Below are 17,276 nucleotides of genomic sequence, written 5' to 3'. Positions count from 1 at the left end.
TAACTGCTCGTAAAATAATGAATGCAATATCATACCACATAAAATTTGATAAAATCCTATAATACTGTCTTAGTGACTAATTCAATCGTATTCATGTTAATTTATGTACAGGTAAATTTATGGGAATGTCACAGATTATCGGAGTAACGGTAAGTAATTATGTGTATCTCTGACACGCGAAGAAACAAATCACGGGTAAGACTGCATTTTAATCGCTCTTATATTTTTCGTATCATTATACCTCGAATGATATATTCGCGGAAATAAATCGGTCACATACAGGGAATATTTGTAATATTCGAATTTATTTTCGTAATAATTAACTATAATCAATTTTGATAAATATTTAAGCTTCTGTTTTTGTAAATAATAAGCCAACAAATAATTAGCTTAATTAATTATTAACATATATCAAATAGGAAATTTCTTTTATATTTCTCTGTTGAATTCGTTGCCTTTAGCATAGCCTTTATTCTTTACTTATTGTCTAATGGTTGTTGAATAAAATAATATTTTCATAATTCAATATTTTGCAATGTAAAAAAAATCTTATGGTCTGTTTACTTAAAATTGATCAAAACAAGTATATAAACGGATCTCCTTAAATACTGAACGTTTGAGATCCGTAATATCTTTGGATTCTCGGGATTGGATGTTCATATAAGATATTATATTTTCTTAAATTCATAATTATGACTCTCCTGCATCCTCGAATTCAAGATACACTTAGATCATGTTTCATTTAGCAATCGCAACGCTCGTAGGATTATTTCATTCTTGTTATTTACCGAAAATTAAACAAAGATAATGGTTGCGAGCGTTGCAATCATCAAATAGAATATAATCCTAATTGCATATCCTTAGTTCCTTACAATTTCGAATATCCTTATAATCTTTGCATTTATGATGAAAAGCGTAGTAAACATCGATATACATAAATATCCCGTGTATCCACTAAATATAATTCGCAAATATTAATCACAATATAGTGTAAGTAATTTAATACTAGTGTGATACAAATTTAACCGATTGCATTTAGCATAAAATTTTGCGTATAATCATATTCGATAGTCGGTATGACAGATTGAACAAATTTGAGGAATATTATGAGGTACATATGCACTCCCAATTCTCCGCCACCTTCCATTACCGTCTCCATGATTTTCTTCATCACTTCCGCGTGCCTGTATAAATAATAAACCATTTAATACATTAAGATTCACGAATCTAATAAATATAGATCAATCAACTTTTTTTCTTCTTCTTTTTATTTTACCTGCAAGGATGAACAGAAGCCATAGGAGGACCAGGCATATGCGGATGAGTTTCCATTGTAACTGTCTTTTTAGCGTGATCTTGACTAACATCTTCATACATCTCTTCTACATTAAGCGGTTTCCGATTCTGTAACGCATTTAAAAACGATAAATGCGATAGATAAATCCAGAAAACAATAATCCAAAGATCTAAAAAGTTGAGATAGAAATAAATACGCGCGTTTACCTCATTGTATCCGTACAACCATAATCTAGGCGTTTGATAATATTTATCATATGTAATGTACAAATCATAAGTGCGAGTGCGAATAATCTCTCCCTCTGTAAATGAATCCCATTTCTCTTGACTTTTTTTAGTACTTTCTGTTGCTGCGTGCTGTAACAAAGTTATTCTTCCCAATCATATAGAAAAGATCCAAAAGTATATTTCTTCCTTTGCAAATTTGTCCTTTACCTTATCTTGTTCATCCAGCATTCCGCTAATTTCGAAAGCTTCCATATCGGCGGCATCCTCATCATCCTCATCTTCGTCTGCATTGTCATGAGTTTGAGATGGCTCCTCCAATGTCTCCTCCAGAGCCATTTCTGTTACTCTTTCATCCAGGCCAGCAAGACTAGTGGCATAGTGATGAGTATCTACCCATCCACCTTCAGGGTCGTCTGCTTCTATGATACATTCTTGCTCGTTGCTATATTCCATCTATAAGTACACAGTAAATGATATAATTATATGCAAAGAAAAAGAATCAAACTATTTTCAATCATTACCTGCTTACACCGGCGTGTGCAGGGAACATTACGAGTGAGTAGAAATTGTTTGCCCTTTGGTAAATAGGACTTTGCTCTATCCTCATCACCAGTAGCCCATTGCCATGTAGGACAATGATGTACCAAATGGTCTCCAGCTGCTACAAACTCCTCCGGTGTCAACACACCCGTCTCTCGGAACTTGCTCTCCTTAAAATCGAACAATATTATATAAATAATAAATTTACTATGTATATAAATCAATCAAACAATAAATCGTATCTATTGATGATGAGAAAATTTCATATAAAAAGATAGAAAATATAAAGAAAATCTCTCTCTTTTTCTTATCAGCTGCGGAGTTTCCGACAAGTAAAAAAAATTATTTTTTATGTTTTATTCATTTCTTTATGAAAAATCTCGCCGATGATATCGCGATTTACTGGATACTCTGTCATCTGTTGACTCCGCTGTTCGACGGCGATCTACCTAACCGAAGTATCTAATCGACTCCGATAAACTACCGATATTCTACGAGCGAGAGGAGAAAAAAAAGAGTCGAAAATTACCTTCAACACCGGCGTCAAGTATTCGGCAACACCCAACGCGGTGCCCTTCACTGAATTTATCACACTTTGCATTATTGACGACTCGTTGCGTGTCCACTGCGTTCACGAGAGAATGTCGAAGAGAGATAACCCTTACACGTGGTGTACGTAGATGCGGGGGAGAGACGGCAATATCATTCAAATAAAATCCACACTAATCATTTCGGTCTGCGGGGAAGATTCCTTTTCCCGCGTGTTAAACCGAGATCCGAGACACCTGTTCTTTTCCGGCTCGCCGGATCGATTTGCACGGACTGTGGCAGCACGCAACTTCGTCTGTGTGACAGGTGATCATCGGAAAATAAACATAGAGCACAAAATTATAGACGGGTAATCGCCCGAAAGCTCGCGCTGAAACATTGTTATCAACAGTGAGAATCCTTGAAATTAATAAACTAGACAAACGTTGGCAAAACTTTTTCCTTCTAACCTGATATGTCACGACAGCTTCACGCGTGTCTTGTCCGCTATTTCGCACGTTTAGAAAAATTGGACGATAAATGGAAAGAATTATCAGAGAGAGCTGAAAGGCCGCTCGAGGCTCTCGCTAATCAAGCCGAACAATTTCGACATGTTACAAAGTGAGTGAAAAATAAATAGCTCCATCGTCCATTGGCGACAAATTTTATCGCAGGTTCAATGAGATGGCGTGATTGTTGCAGTGTAAAAATAAATGAGACGGAGAATAGCGTGGATGAGGAGACGCGAGAAAGATTGATATTCAAAATCCTTATGGGCCTCGAAGATGAAATTGCGCTTCTCTTCGATATCTTGACGCAATTTAATGACGCCAATCAAGTATATCTTTATTTATAATTCGTAATTTAACGAAAAAAAATGTGGTATTTAAATCTGATTATTTTTTTAGGATTTAAAGAATTATTTAATCAATTTGGAAAACGCGAGAAGCCAAGTATCTGTTAAGGATGAATCAATGCAAGAACTAATTAAAGGAACGTCTTATCAACCAGCGCTCAATTTGCTTCTAGAATGGGCAATAGAGGGTTTCCAATTCTATGATAACATGTACTTGTTTTTTTTTTTTTTTTAATAATAGAGTACTTTAGCATTTCTTTAATCATTTCAATGCAATTCACTATATTTTATATGCACATTTTAGGTATCTTTGTATCAGGGGCTGCATGAAATCCATCGATTACAAAACGGAAGAGACTATTGATAATTTGATCTCTTCTTTTGTGGAAGAACAGCGTGGGAGGAGGAATATAAATAGTAAATATAATATTTTTTTCTTCATCTTCATCTTTCTGTAGAGTTACTAAATATATATATATATATATATGCGATATGCTTAAAAATGATGAACAAATAAAAAATGCCGTGTTTTTATTCTACAATATTTTTATTATTTGCTACTACTTGATTTTCATGTCTACTTTTATTATTAGTATTGAACATAACATATTAATAGAATAAGTATTACACATACATATATATATATATTGTTTATTCGATCGCTATTTCGAAGTAGAATATATTAGATCGTTAATATCCGTCTCGCTTAAACATTCAATTTCGATTATTCAAATATTACATGTAGAAAGTTTCAATAAAGATTATATCTGTTTTAGAGATATTCGCTTTTACGCAGTTCTTAGCTAAGGAGACTCTTCGTTAAGGAGGCGAAAATATATGAAAGCTGTAAAGAAACATAAAAAAGCCAGACAAAAAATATTTTTTGTCCTTATGGATATTATAACATTTCACATGTACAACTATTTTTATAATAAAATTTTTTACAAAAAGATAAGACGATTAATTAATCGTGAAGGATAATGAATGATAAATTTATTATCAAATACTATAATTTCTCTTATATTAAATTGAGAAATCACATATTTTTCTATAAATTACTATCTCTTTCCTTGAAATTCTTTTATCTCAATTTATTGTGTCTATATAATAGTATGATTTTTATTTTTTATATATGAATTTTACATTTTCAGAATAATGTTAAATTATGACCCATCTTTCGTTCCCTCCTTACACTATTGGTATCTTTCTTTTGAAGGAAAAGGACTCGCGCGTGATTTCGCAAGTGAGTCGCGGCCGAAAGAAAGAGAGATTCGAGGCGCCGGCGCCAGCTATTGATTCTCTTGAAATACCGTGATTTCAAAAGTTACTATCGCCAACCCACACACTGGGGTGTCACCAGTGGCGAACCGCTCTTCGACCGCGGACAAGGTCCTCGCGCGTTCCCTCCTTTGGTCCCGGCAGGTCCGTAAAAATTCCGCTTCATCCGTTTCTGCTCTCAGCGAAAACGCGAACGACCGAGTCTTTTCGGACACTCTCCCATTGTGGATGGACGTTTCCTAATAGAGCTGTCGTACTTGCCCGAGATAATTCAGGCTTTCTATATATTAATCGTGAATTCCATACGATGAAGTGAAACACTCGCGAGGGCATACATATATATTCGTCCGAATAAAACGGAGATTTTTTGTACATATGTGTCAAAGCTATATGTATTTATTTTAATTAAAATGAATCTTCTTTTCTCTCGTACAATTGCGTATAAAATATTTAATGATATTCTGTCCGTGTGCTCCAATGAGAACGTGCATCTACGTCAAAGTAAAAATCAATTTTCAGTAAAGTTTTCAATCGATTTTTTTACATGCACATATAATAGATATGTACACAAGTTCTTTTTACGTAAACACGTGTGTACCTAGAAAACGTTCGCATATTCTTAAAGTGTGGTCGACACCTGTGCGAGATTTTATATATATATATATATATATATATATATATATATATATATATATATATATATATATATATATATACACATATATATACATACATATATGTACATACAGATTCGAATCTAGGCAGCTATTACATGTATATATGTATGGACAGTTTCTGTGTGTGAATAATAAGAAATTAATAACAATAATCAATCCAACAATGAGCTAAATTAGCGTAAAAATCCGCAATGATTAAATAAAGTGCACATTAGGAGAATAATAATTAAATTACGCGAATCGTAATAATTAAATTTTAAATCTTTGATATATTAAATACACACATTATATATATGATTATATATAAGATTATATAAAAATTATATTATTTACGTTATTTTAATTTAATATTAACTTTTTTTAAATATTTTATAACACATATATCTCTTATTTTTAAAAAAGATTACAAGTTTTTTAAATGCAATTTACTAACAATTTTGCTTCGCACTCGCTTTCATCTTCGTATTTAATCATTTTTAATCTTTAAAATTTTTTTTTTAACAGGATGGAGCACCTAAATCTTTTTGTTTGATTAGAAAGAATCGAATTTGAAAGGTATTAAAACGAAAACGGAAAAAATATGGCGAATACGGCTCATCTCGTCCGCCGGCAAAGCTCTCGCGATCTTAAGCCCCAGAAAAGTGTCGATAAGCTCGAGATGAAAGAAATGCGTGGTAGATTAGTGGTGGATAATCGAAAGAACGTCACCACTGCCAATTACGGGGCCACCAATGCGGCCTTCGAAGATAACAGTCCTAATAAGGTACTTCTGCCTATTTTATTTACTTTTACATGACATCGTGAGTTTGGCCTTGTTAACTTTTGTTCATAGAGCAAAACAGGAAACGGTCCGGGCCCTGGCAATAACGACGGCAAAGCGACTTTCCGACCGGAAGCAGGAGAAGATGAGCGTGAAAATTGGGATAGCAAGCTTACATTTCTCCTGGCGACCATAGGATACGCGGTGGGCCTTGGAAACGTATGGCGGTTTCCCTATCTGGCTCAGAAGAACGGCGGAGGTGCGTTTGCATCACTTAATATTGCTTATTTAAAAAAGACCTTTCGTTCAATCGTAAGCATCATTTTTAATGTCCATCAGGTGCTTTTCTAATTCCTTATTTCGTGATGTTGGCTATCGAGGGTATTCCTATATTTTATCTGGAATTGGCAATCGGCCAGAGATTGAGAAAAGGCGCCATTGGCGTGTGGAATCAGGTGAATAAAGAAAAAAAGCCATAAATTACGATTTCACTGAAATAAAGATTTTTAATGACGAGTTTTCTATCGAATCTCTTGAAAAGGTATCCCCGTATATGGGCGGTATCGGAATCAGCAGCGCCATAGTCTCCTTCAATGTGGCCCTTTACTACAACACCATTATCGCCTGGTGCCTCTTCTACTTCGTTCAGGTAACAAAATATCTGTCTATGATTGATTCGCCTCGTCGCATCTATATCACTGAAATAAAAATCTAAAAATCTGTTTAAAGAGTTTTCAGTCGCAGTTACCTTGGGCAGAGTGTCCGAATAAGTACTTTTCAAATGGATCTTACGCGCCTGAACCCGAATGCTTGGTAACGTTGAAATTTACATTAATATACAAACTATATCTTATCGTCCGTGCATTAAGTTTGCCATCGTATGTAAATCGGTCAACAGGTCAGCAGCCCAACGCAGTATTTCTGGTATCGAACCACTCTGATGATATCAAAGGATATCAATACGCCGGAAGTGTTCAATTGGAAAATTGCTCTGGCGTTAGGCATTGCCTGGATCCTCGTCTACATGTGTATGATTAAGGGTATCACATCCTCAGGCAAGGTGCGGCAGCTTTTTTTTCATTACAAATATTAAATATTGTCATATCAATTCCGTATATTTCCTTCATCAAATTGTAATTCTGCCTTTCTTAGGTTGTGTACGTAACCGCTACGTTTCCGTACATCGTTCTAATCATTTTTTTCTTCCGGGGGGTGACATTGAAGGGTATGTCGGACGGTCTGCGGCATCTCTTCACGCCAAAGGTACATTGAATATAATTATCTTGTATATCGCAGTTATTTTATATAACCGCCGATTTATTTCTCTACTTCAGTGGTACACATTGACCGATCCGGTAGTCTGGTTAGAGGCTGGAACGCAAATCTTTTTCTCTCTAGGCCTAGCTTTCGGTGGTCTAATAGCGTTCTCTTCGTACAATCCGGTAAACAATAATTGCTACCGGGACGCCATCATGGTCAGTCTGACAAATTGCTTCACTTCCATGTTCGCAGGAATCGTCGTGTTCTCGATCATAGGTACGTGCAAACTCTTCCTCCGATGTTTTCCTATTTTTAAATCTGCGATTCTGCATTTTGATAGGATTCAAAGCTACCATGGTTTATGAACAATGTTTATCGGAAAGAAATAGCACGTTAATGAATATATTCGGTCAAGTCGATAAGATACCCGAGGATATTCCGATTAGTGGCACGCTATTGAACATCACGAATGGTAACGGATCACTAGACAACTTGATAATGCCGGAATTACCCGAGTGCGATCTAGAAAAAGAGTTGGATAATGTAAGTTGTAAAGATAAACTTTTCTATAGGTTCTCCCCTGCGCTTTTAAATCACATATAACGATAATTACGATGATTACAGTCGGCATCAGGTACAGGTTTGGCTTTCATCATCTTCACCGAAGCGATCAACCAATTTCCCGGTGCTCAATTCTGGTCAGTACTGTTCTTCTTGATGCTGTTTACGCTGGGAATTGATTCTCAATTTGGTACTCTAGAGGGTGTCGTCACTAGTATCGTCGATATGAAGCTCTTCCCGAACTTAAGAAAAGAGATTCTGACAGGTTAATTTCACAGCGATAAGAAGATATATTATATTAATTACATATACCATATTAATCTAAAAGAAGTTACTGATAAGAATAAACTTGATTTCATGCATAGGTGTGATTTGTTTGGTGTGCTGCATGATCTCAATGGCCTTCGCTCATGGAGCTGGTAGTTACGTCTTTGTGCTATTCGATAGCTTCAGCGGAAATTTTCCGTTGCTTATAATTGCTTTCTTCGAATGTATAGGAGTATCCTATGTTTATGGTTTGAAGAGGTAAGTGTAGAAACACTCTTGAATTTTCAAAATTTCAGATTAGAGATATATGCATTTGTGGTGCGTTGATAATTTCAGATTTGCCGATGATATCGAACTGATGACCGGCAACCGACCTGGTCTCTATTGGCTGATATGTTGGAAATATCTTAGTCCACTGGCAATGTTAAGTATCTTGATCGCGTCTTTCGTCGAAATATTTTTTGAAGGAAGCGGTTATCCAGCCTGGGTGGCGAGTAAAGGCGTTACGGAGAGACACGAGTGGCCTGTTTGGGCTTTAGTTCTCATCTCCATTCTCATTCTCACTTCCGTTTTATGGATACCCGCAGTCGCTATTTGCAGGTTGGCATTGATCTTAATGTTACCAGTAAAAAAATCATGTATCTTGTTTTATACGCATCTTAAATTAAACTCTCGATGATTCTTTCTAGATATTATGGAATTCTCATCATTGACGACAACGAAAAGGCCTGGTTTCCTGCGGCGGATCTAAAAGAATTTCATGGAATTATGCCGCACGAGGTAACGGCGGCTGAGACACTGCTGTTTTGCATCAGGAGTGACGGTTCTGAAGGACTATGCTGTCCTACGGGCGGTCCTAGCGACGACGAGGATGAGGACCTCACCTAGGATCGATTCTTGATTGCAACGCGCGTTTCCAGGAATGACATCGCTTTGAGAAACGCTTCACTTTATCCTGTGACGACCATCTTCGATTGCTTGCTGGTTAATCAAAAGTGGCTGCATTCCATTTTGGTGAATTTGGTCGAACTGTAGTCAGTGCATCCGCATGATAGGATATTGTCTATTGTGTCAATTAACATAAAAGCTTCGACGGTAGGAGTCATTTTTTCATAATTTAAAGATGGAGATACATTCGATTAAACAAAATAATTTTTCTTCTAATTTTAAGTTATTAGATGCCAGATTCAAATTTTTTTGTCATAGTAAAAATTTCTGTAATTAAAGAAACAAGTTTTTCTAGAATCCAAATATCCGAAAACATTAATATAAGTGGAGAGTTATTTGAGAATATTCTTGAATGTATTTCCGTCTACGAGATGTAATAATTTGCAATTTTGTTTAAGTGAGATTCACTACGCGAAAAATTGTTTTCGAAACTTTGCGGATAATGAAGAATATTAGGCTACAATCTATATACACAGTTTTCGAGCGAACGATACAATCGCATATTGTGTGGACGGAAACGAGAGGTAATCTTTCTGTGCGGAAAATTACCAGTTATACGAGTTAATAATGAAACATTTACTCTTTAGCGATTGCGAATAACATCAGATTTAATAAAATTAGCGGTAGGAGCCGTCCAGTGGACTTGGGTGAGTGTACCCGAAACATTATACTAGATCTAGTCTTGGTTCAAAGCATTTGCGCATCCTTAGATCTATGGATATTTAAAGATTCGAAAATACTTTGAGAATCTATGAGTCTAAAGATTTAATAACGTAAGCATTTAAAGATCTAGGAACAACACAAGTAAGCAGATAAAAATATCCAGATATTCAAAAACATATAGAAACGTGCAGAAATCTAAAAATTGAAACACATCAAGACATATATATATATATATATATATATATATATATATATATATATCTAAGAATATATCTTCCCAAAGATCTAAGGATTCAGGCATCTATGATTGATTACGCGGATTAATGACATGACAATAAGTTTAGCATAAAAAGACTAAAATTGATGACAATAAAATATTTGGACTAAATCATGCTTAACAATAATATAATCAGTTGCGCAGCATGCGATGCGCATTTAAAGATACTTGGATAACAAAGAGATGATTGATTCGATTCGATGAAACTGGTTACTTCGGGCGAGGAGAGATAATCATCGTCCAGGCCACGTAGGTTAAACAATTAACAATTAATTTCACGTAGGTCAATTATTATTTTAATTTTAAATCTCTCTGTTATGCATCAAAATCGATCTGTGACATAGAGTATATTATAAAAAGAATAGATAATATATACATATATATACATATATTAAAGTAAACCATTATATTTTAATGAAAGAAGCCAGAATCCAGATCGAATTTGAACGTTAAAGGTGTCTTTGAACATTCTATGGAATCTTCCTGTTCGCACTTCTTTGCGATAGTACTCAAATGGCCTGATACCTTCCAGTGATATTTTAAGCTCTTAACTCTTTGCACTTTAGATAATTTTTCATCTTGAACTAATAAAAAGAGAAAAAAAGAACCATTAAATTGATTTATATAGAAAATGTTATTATAATTTCACAATTAAATTTCTCATTACAATGTATGGTAATATAAATATTAGTTTCTCATAATGTTATTGAACACACATATATTTAATGAGATTTTATAAGTCCATATCGAAAGCAGATATTTTAGTGCAAAGAATTAATGAATTCATGATTAATTGGTTGTGGGATATTCACCTAAAACGTACAAATATAATGCGGACAATAAATATAGTAGAATTTCGTTTATCGAGTTATCTATTAGTAAGCCTAAGCAGAAAAAATAATTGCATTAGCAATCGTTAAGCAAGTGACTAATTAATTAAATAACAATAGGAGTCATCAATTAAATAATGACGGAAATTGTCATTAGTTAATTAATGATGAGAGGTAAACCATATCTTGATATCATATCATTTCTTACAAAGTATGTACTAGTTTTTTATCTCGCATATACTCGCTCGATCTCTATTGGCGAAAAAATCTTTTAGAAGACAAATGCATTTTGTATCTTAATTAGGAATTATCCTTCTTTGAGTATATTTTAATAAATACTTTTCTCTCTGTAAGTTTTTGCAATTAAAAATTGATAATCTTTTAGCCAATATCTTAAGTTTTAAAACATAATTAACAATTTTCTAAATTTAATTCATACATTAAGGAGATAAATTAAAAAAACAAATATTAAAAAGAAAAACGTTGCAGTGGTTCATTATCAAATGATTGTAGCAGTTATCATTGGGACTACAGAGATCATAATCTATTTCATCGAACTTTTGTTAACCATATATATTGTCGATGTAGCTTGTGCAATAACTCAAAAATAATACACCGACAGCGGACGGTAATAATTGTTATTATTACATACGATTGCGATGATTACGATACATATATACAATAATATTGCGTATACGTAAAACTCTGTACATATATTATATACATATATAAATATATTGTTGTCAGTTGAATGTTAAAATAAATACCTTGAATGGATTTAAATTTCTCTTTTCTATTGATACTTAACATTTGAAATCAGAACAATTTTTTTAGCAAATAATATAATAAAAACATAAACAATTTTAGTAGTAAAAAATGGATAATTTATTATGTAAAATAAATCAAAAATTAGATACTATATATGAATCCTTATTATCCTATGTTTCCGTTGTGTTAGAAATTTAAGTTTTTCAACTTTAAACTTTAAAATTCTAGTTTCAAGCTTTTATGAAAAGTAATTGCTACAAAAATTTCAATTTTATGAACAAAAATTACCGAATATAAAGTAAATAAATCTATATGTAATTAATTATAGTTACATATACTCTTATGGAACTGTCCCCTGTATAAGTTTACGTGTAATCCTTAATTTAATTATTTATTTACTAGCGTACTTACGTCCAATAATAATAGCTTCCATGTTTCTCATATGGCATATTCCAGAAAAATATTTAACAGTAACAAGATAAAGCATTTCTTCATTACAAGATATATATATACTCTATTATTTTACATTTTCTTGAGATTTCTTCCTTTAGATACCTTTCTACAAATTTCTTCATCAAATATCGATTTTTTCCCTTCCATCGCTGAAGATCGCCATCGCCTTAATTTAAATCTATGGCAGCAAACTATGTATTGACATCAGTAATGCAAAGCCCATTCGTTTTCCTGTAAGAAAGTGTCAACTACTTCCTTCATCGCCAAGTTTGGGATTAATTGATCTTGTGTAAGACGCACACGCGTGACTGGATCAAAATGACCGACCCGTTGAAGATGCTCCTCGATGTCTTTCCGTTCGTATGTGATTCCACTAGGTGTAATCACTGGTTCTTGCAAGATCTCAAAGCTGATCTTACCGCACAAGTAGTCGGGCACTTCTCTTTTCTGCAAACAATTTATTTGTAAATAGTAATTGCACAAGCTATTACAGAATATGAATACAATGACTTCAAAAGTAGCAGAAATTTAAAAAAAAAAAACAAACCCTTCTCCTCTCGTCGACTTTAACGAAGAGATCATTGAGTCGCGATATGCAGGTATCTCTCTTCTCCTCGATCTCCTCTTTTCTCCTAGCAAATTCAGTTGAACTTGCATCAGTATCAGAATTCTTTGTTGTCTCTTGTTCTTGTAAAGCTGACAAGTTACGCTTTGCATCATCTACAATCAGCTGGCTCAAATAAGTCTGTAGTTCGATATCTTGAGCAATCCTCTGTTCCTCTCTTACTTGAAAACGACGTTTACGTGCCTGTCGTAGCACACTGGTGATGTCATCACCATAATTCAACTTCTGCTCCTTTGCCAGGTCTACAGCTGCATTGTTTCCAATATTTATAATTTTGTACTATAAATCTAATCTATTCCTTCTCTTTCTTGAAAAAATAATAAGGCTAAGGGTCTACTTTGCTATTTACCTCTCTGCAAATGTTTTACAGCTTCATCGAAGAGCTCCAATTCCAGCAGGGCGAGTCCTAAGAAAAAGTGACCTTTCATCAAACAAGGATCCATATCCAAAGCCCGTCTGCAATCTTTGCAAACGGATTCCCATTGTTTCAATTTCAAATGACACAGTGCTCGATTTGTGAAGTACAATGCTTGGTCTGGATTCTTTATCTGCAGCAAAAATAAAGAAAGATTACTTCGTTGTGTAAAATTATTCTATCTTTATTCAAAAATAAATTCGTATTAGAATTATATAATCAGATTTCAAAATCTTCCCTCGTTTCTGTGAAATTCTAGTACAAGTTTTCGGCGCTAGGTGCAGCATCAAACCGCCATCTTTGGCCAAACACTGCGCGTGATTCATGATTCAAAACAAAAAATATTTGCTGCGTATGTAACAACTGGTAAACAACCGAGCAAGACGCATCAAAATGCGCAATAATTTAGAATTTCGATTTAGAATCGCGGCGATATTCAAACATGTATTCGAATGTCACTCACAATCGCCTTTGTATAGCAATTGGCCGCGTCCTCGTACTTGTGCAGATCGAAGAGACGGTTCCCCTGTTCCTTCAGCTCCTTGTCGGACAGGTTCGCCGTCGAATACATCTTACTCATGATGACGATGGACGATCACGTCGTACTACATGCACGATCGAATCAATTATTCGCAACGAGAAGTTGTACGAGGACGAGAAATGTATACGGCAGCCTTTATCTAACCTCTAAACGAACGTCAAATATTTCATCTTTGTTTCGTCGAGTCATCGACTTTGACCGACTCGACGCGAATCTAGACGGGATGACGGGAACGCTTGCATTGCAGTTTGACCGCCATCTCGATGGTGATCGAAAAATCACGATTTCCTAACTTCTTTACCATCATCACGCATGCAAATTCTAATTCGAAATTGGAACATTTCCCGCGAAACAAAGTTGTACCTCTAAATGCGATTTTATACACTTTGCCTTTTATCGCCACCACATCATCTACGGGGGAACATCGTCGTCAAATATAGTACCTCGGCAAGTCTAATATTACAGTTTATTGCGAATTTTGACGAAAAACAGGCGATGCCTGGTGAGTAAAATAAACATTTTACCGCACACAACAATGTTATAATCGTTGCATTATCAAAATTTTCATTCTCCCGTGCCGTATATGAAGCTGCAAAATTCATTCTTCATTTAACCGATTATTTCGAAGGAAATTGAAAACTGATACCCTCCCTCGTCACATATGTGTAAATCGTTACAGATTATTTAACGATTGTAGATATTTACGAAACAATATACTTGTAGCTTTTACATAACCATCGTAAAACAATATCAGAGCTAAATAATGATTTCACGAGGTGTAAATATTGTAAAGATCAGATTTCCCTCTTTTCTATCTTCATCCTTCTTTTTAATCGGAGTAAGTCCTTTCGGATTATATATGCGATTTGTAACGAATCCGCGTATTTTTTTAGATAACAAAAGCGTTATACGAAAATATGGATTCGATATCTACATAGTATTAAGTAGAGAGACCCCGTAAGCCTCAAAACTTGGTAGTATGACTGGGTCACGAGCGGATGGGGACGGAAGGGGGAGGTAAGAGATTGCGACCCGGTTGGTTCGTTCGAGACTTCAATTCCGTATTCTTCTCCATACGGGAATAGAAATTCCTAGCGCGGTTTCTTCGTGACAAATTGGAATTACAAGTAATCTCGTATTACTCGTTAACGAAACTCGCGGGTTAATCGAATCTATCCTGACTGCTCTTGGATCGATCGACCAATCGATCGATCGATCGATCGATCGATCGACCGGTATATCCCCGGGATGGAGAAATCCAGTGGGTGGAAGCACGATCCACGGGTAGGTACCGGAGAGAAGCGGCCAAGATTTATTAGACATTTGAATTAGTTTGCGCGCTATTAATCCCGGATTGTACGAGCATGCCTCGTCCATCGGTCTAAACCTGGCTCTGGTCGTCATCAGAACTATCCATTCAGCTACGCATCGCGCTATTATGGGAGTTCGTCTGCAGGCTATTAAGCGTGTCCATTCAGATTACAGGGGATTACAATGCGAATTAGGTCTTCATCGATGTTGGAACAGTGGCTTGGAATTTTTGCCAATTTATTCGCGATGCTATTTAGGAAAAGTTAATTCCCAAATGTACCAAAAAAAAAAAATATATATATATATTTGATTTGACAATTCTGACAGATACTCTATATAGTAGAAAATCAATATCAAGAATAGTATTAAAATAACTTTGTTTTTTTTTTATAGTATTATTGAATAATAAAGTAACATATTTCGACATTATATATATATATATAAAGACCAGAAACCGAATTAAAAATATCCGCAGTTTTCTATTATCTTGATATTTGTAATATTACTTTCTCGATATATTTATATTTAAGATTCAAAAATTTATATTTAATCTCTCTAACGAACAATAAATTTACGATACAATTGAACGAATCTCGGCATATCTTAATACATATTTGTCATGCTTTGCAAATTTTAGCACATTCACAGTCGTGCATCTTCCGTATACCCACTCGAAGCTTATCCGCTTGATCACCATATGGCTCCGTATGGGGCCCGCACACACGTGTTATTAAACGATACCTACGCGACGGGAAATTATGGTCATCGACGTCGCATGTCGCGTACATACGTCGAACGAGCTGACCGAAAGGATTCGGCTGTACCTACGCGATTACGGCGAAATTACTCAATCCGATGGTAATCTGGCGAATTACACTTCGAAGTAACGGTCAAACGCCGAAAGCGTTTGTGTGGGTAATATACTTGAACGGTTCGGAGTTGAGAGAAGGGGGCTTGGCGAGGTATGTTTCGCGCTCACGCTACGGCGAACATAAATATCCCTCTTCCCCCTTCGGGGAGAGCCATAGGCCCCGTTGAGACATCCGCGGTCCGCGGTGCATAGGGGATGCACATAGGCGCAAGCCTTATGTACGTGCACTTTCCTGCACACAGCTAAGCTGTATTATCATTTCTTACGGTCTCCAGACACGCCAGCTAGTCAGCCATGATTTTCGCCCCGCGCCTTGAATTTCTTACAAAGGGATAGCTGGCGCACACACGGCGAGGGAGAGAAGGAGGGTCAGCGATGCACGCGTGTTATTATTCGTACGCGGCGCGAGTAACGTGCAGCATGCACATGCATTTTCTTAACACGCTTGCACACCTCGTTGGAGTCGCGCGTGGTTTCTTCTATTCTGGTTTATATCATCGAGAGATCTCGAGCGTTTACGCGAGCTTTATTTCGAGAAAAGAAAAAAAAAAATGTAATAGTAACTTCAAACAGATTTTTATCACAATCGCATAATTAATATTTAATCAATTTACATGTCTAATATTAATCGTTTGTAATTAAAAATCTATTAATGTATCAATATTGAAATTATGAGAGTGATTTCTTAGACGTCCTATTAATGATCGAGTTATTCCCAGTAATGTATAATGTAAAATTGGACGATGAATTGAAAAGGGTTCGATAGGGCACGGATCTTTAGGTATGGACGCGCGTGAATATAGATTTTCCTCTTACGACGGGGAAAGGAATTGATATTCAAAGCGGGTGGATGCACTCGCATCACCACACGGGAAAGAAGTCTTATGCGAGAATATATATATGTGTGCAGCATCATATATGTTGAGAATATTCTAATTTAATATCGAACCTGTCCGCCTTCGAAGCTTCAAGTGCCAATCGAGATTTCCTTACGACTCGCGAAACGTTTCACGTTCTATTAACTTTTCGTCGAATTTCTCTTTACGCGTTTTCCCTTTCTATATATCCTCGTCTTTTTATATTTCATAATACAGATAATATACACAGATGTGCCATTCAATTTGCGCAAAACCGTTTTCAACGATTTGTTCTTTTTTTTCTTTCTTTTTTTTTTTTTTTTATCGATTATGCTTCGTGACATTCGTCACAAGAGCCGTGTAACGAACACGATTTTGTCATTAAGCTAAAACGAGGCGATGCTCAAATTCTCATTCGCGGTATATATTATCTGATAAATAATATATTTGCAGCAGTTGGATGCCC

At 35.5% G+C, this 17,276-nt stretch overlaps 4 protein-coding genes across 6 annotated transcripts; 2 read left to right on the top strand and 2 right to left on the bottom strand.

The window, feature by feature from the left end:
- Positions 1–318: 318 nt before the first annotated feature.
- On the bottom strand, positions 319–3,228 carry Atg3 (Autophagy-related protein 3). Of its 2 annotated transcripts, XM_070306124.1 has the most exons (7): positions 3,063–3,228; positions 2,594–2,908; positions 2,046–2,234; positions 1,732–1,977; positions 1,504–1,653; positions 1,277–1,404; positions 319–1,184 (listed from the first exon to the last, which is right to left on the bottom strand). In XM_070306124.1, the coding sequence occupies exons 2-7, from the start codon at positions 2,663–2,665 to the stop codon at positions 1,022–1,024; spliced, it is 948 nt and encodes a 315-aa protein (XP_070162225.1). In that variant the 5' UTR covers positions 2,666–2,908; positions 3,063–3,228; the 3' UTR covers positions 319–1,021. The 2 variants fall into 2 exon arrangements, with proteins under 2 accessions (XP_070162225.1, XP_070162224.1); XM_070306123.1 differs by lacking the exon at positions 3,063–3,228 and having other exon boundaries at positions 2,594–2,945.
- LOC138938820 (uncharacterized) lies at positions 2,735–4,387 on the top strand. The gene is made up of 5 exons (XM_070306125.1): positions 2,735–3,213; positions 3,295–3,430; positions 3,501–3,658; positions 3,753–3,865; positions 4,225–4,387. The coding sequence occupies exons 1-5, from the start codon at positions 3,068–3,070 to the stop codon at positions 4,269–4,271; spliced, it is 600 nt and encodes a 199-aa protein (XP_070162226.1). The 5' UTR covers positions 2,735–3,067; the 3' UTR covers positions 4,272–4,387.
- Positions 4,388–4,637: 250 nt separating this feature from the next.
- LOC138938922 (sodium-dependent neutral amino acid transporter B(0)AT3) lies at positions 4,638–11,737 on the top strand. The gene is made up of 14 exons (XM_070306326.1): positions 4,638–4,870; positions 5,908–6,166; positions 6,236–6,422; positions 6,503–6,618; positions 6,705–6,812; positions 6,893–6,976; positions 7,062–7,223; positions 7,316–7,426; positions 7,498–7,699; positions 7,764–7,966; positions 8,048–8,249; positions 8,350–8,509; positions 8,588–8,851; positions 8,941–11,737. Exons 2-14 carry the CDS (start codon positions 5,984–5,986, stop codon positions 9,137–9,139), a joined length of 2,181 nt encoding a protein of 726 aa, XP_070162427.1. The 5' UTR covers positions 4,638–4,870; positions 5,908–5,983; the 3' UTR covers positions 9,140–11,737.
- On the bottom strand, positions 10,163–13,999 carry Stub1 (STIP1 homology and U-box containing protein 1). Of its 2 annotated transcripts, none has more exons than XM_070306327.1 (5): positions 13,916–13,999; positions 13,694–13,835; positions 13,165–13,363; positions 12,738–13,063; positions 10,163–12,637 (listed from the first exon to the last, which is right to left on the bottom strand). In XM_070306327.1, exons 2-5 carry the CDS (start codon positions 13,808–13,810, stop codon positions 12,395–12,397), a joined length of 885 nt encoding a protein of 294 aa, XP_070162428.1. In that variant the 5' UTR covers positions 13,811–13,835; positions 13,916–13,999; the 3' UTR covers positions 10,163–12,394. The 2 variants fall into 2 exon arrangements, 1 of the variants encoding a protein (XP_070162428.1); XR_011447778.1 differs by having other exon boundaries at positions 10,295–10,723; positions 12,149–12,637; positions 13,694–13,989.
- Positions 14,000–17,276: the final 3,277 nt, after the last annotated feature.

Source organism: Polyergus mexicanus, unplaced genomic scaffold, assembly GCF_030449975.1.
Source record: "Polyergus mexicanus isolate NDT 795.1 unplaced genomic scaffold, iyPolMexi1.0 SCAF_13, whole genome shotgun sequence".
Classification (NCBI taxonomy): Eukaryota; Metazoa; Arthropoda; class Insecta; order Hymenoptera; family Formicidae; genus Polyergus; species Polyergus mexicanus.
The sequence above is the reverse complement of the archived record's forward strand: the minus strand, read 5'-3'. Positions and strand labels throughout refer to the sequence as shown.

What these genes read in the sequence shown, in the direction of transcription:
- Atg3 (XM_070306124.1), bottom strand. Translation starts at nt 2,665, where the DNA reads ATGCAAAGTGTGATAAATTCAGTGAAGGGCACCGCGTTGGGTGTTGCC. An exon ending in GCACACGCCGGTGTAAGCAG is followed by an intron (nt 1,978 to 2,045) that starts GTAATGATTGAA and finishes GTGTACTTATAG; the next exon opens with ATGGAATATAGCAACGAGCA. An exon ending in TGCTGGATGAACAAGATAAG is followed by an intron (nt 1,654 to 1,731) that starts GTAAAGGACAAA and finishes ACTTTGTTACAG; the next exon opens with CACGCAGCAACAGAAAGTAC.
- LOC138938820 (XM_070306125.1), top strand. Translation starts at nt 3,068, where the DNA reads ATGTCACGACAGCTTCACGCGTGTCTTGTCCGCTATTTCGCACGTTTA. An exon ending in CAATTTCGACATGTTACAAA is followed by an intron (nt 3,214 to 3,294) that starts GTGAGTGAAAAA and finishes TGATTGTTGCAG; the next exon opens with TGTAAAAATAAATGAGACGG. An exon ending in TTCCAATTCTATGATAACAT is followed by an intron (nt 3,659 to 3,752) that starts GTACTTGTTTTT and finishes TGCACATTTTAG; the next exon opens with GTATCTTTGTATCAGGGGCT.
- LOC138938922 (XM_070306326.1), top strand. Translation starts at nt 5,984, where the DNA reads ATGGCGAATACGGCTCATCTCGTCCGCCGGCAAAGCTCTCGCGATCTT. An exon ending in CGCCTGAACCCGAATGCTTG is followed by an intron (nt 6,977 to 7,061) that starts GTAACGTTGAAA and finishes ATCGGTCAACAG; the next exon opens with GTCAGCAGCCCAACGCAGTA. An exon ending in TAGAAAAAGAGTTGGATAAT is followed by an intron (nt 7,967 to 8,047) that starts GTAAGTTGTAAA and finishes CGATGATTACAG; the next exon opens with TCGGCATCAGGTACAGGTTT.
- Stub1 (XM_070306327.1), bottom strand. Translation starts at nt 13,810, where the DNA reads ATGAGTAAGATGTATTCGACGGCGAACCTGTCCGACAAGGAGCTGAAG. An exon ending in ATTGCTATACAAAGGCGATT is followed by an intron (nt 13,364 to 13,693) that starts GTGAGTGACATT and finishes TTTTTGCTGCAG; the next exon opens with ATAAAGAATCCAGACCAAGC. An exon ending in AAGTCGACGAGAGGAGAAGG is followed by an intron (nt 12,638 to 12,737) that starts GTTTGTTTTTTT and finishes AATTGTTTGCAG; the next exon opens with AAAAGAGAAGTGCCCGACTA.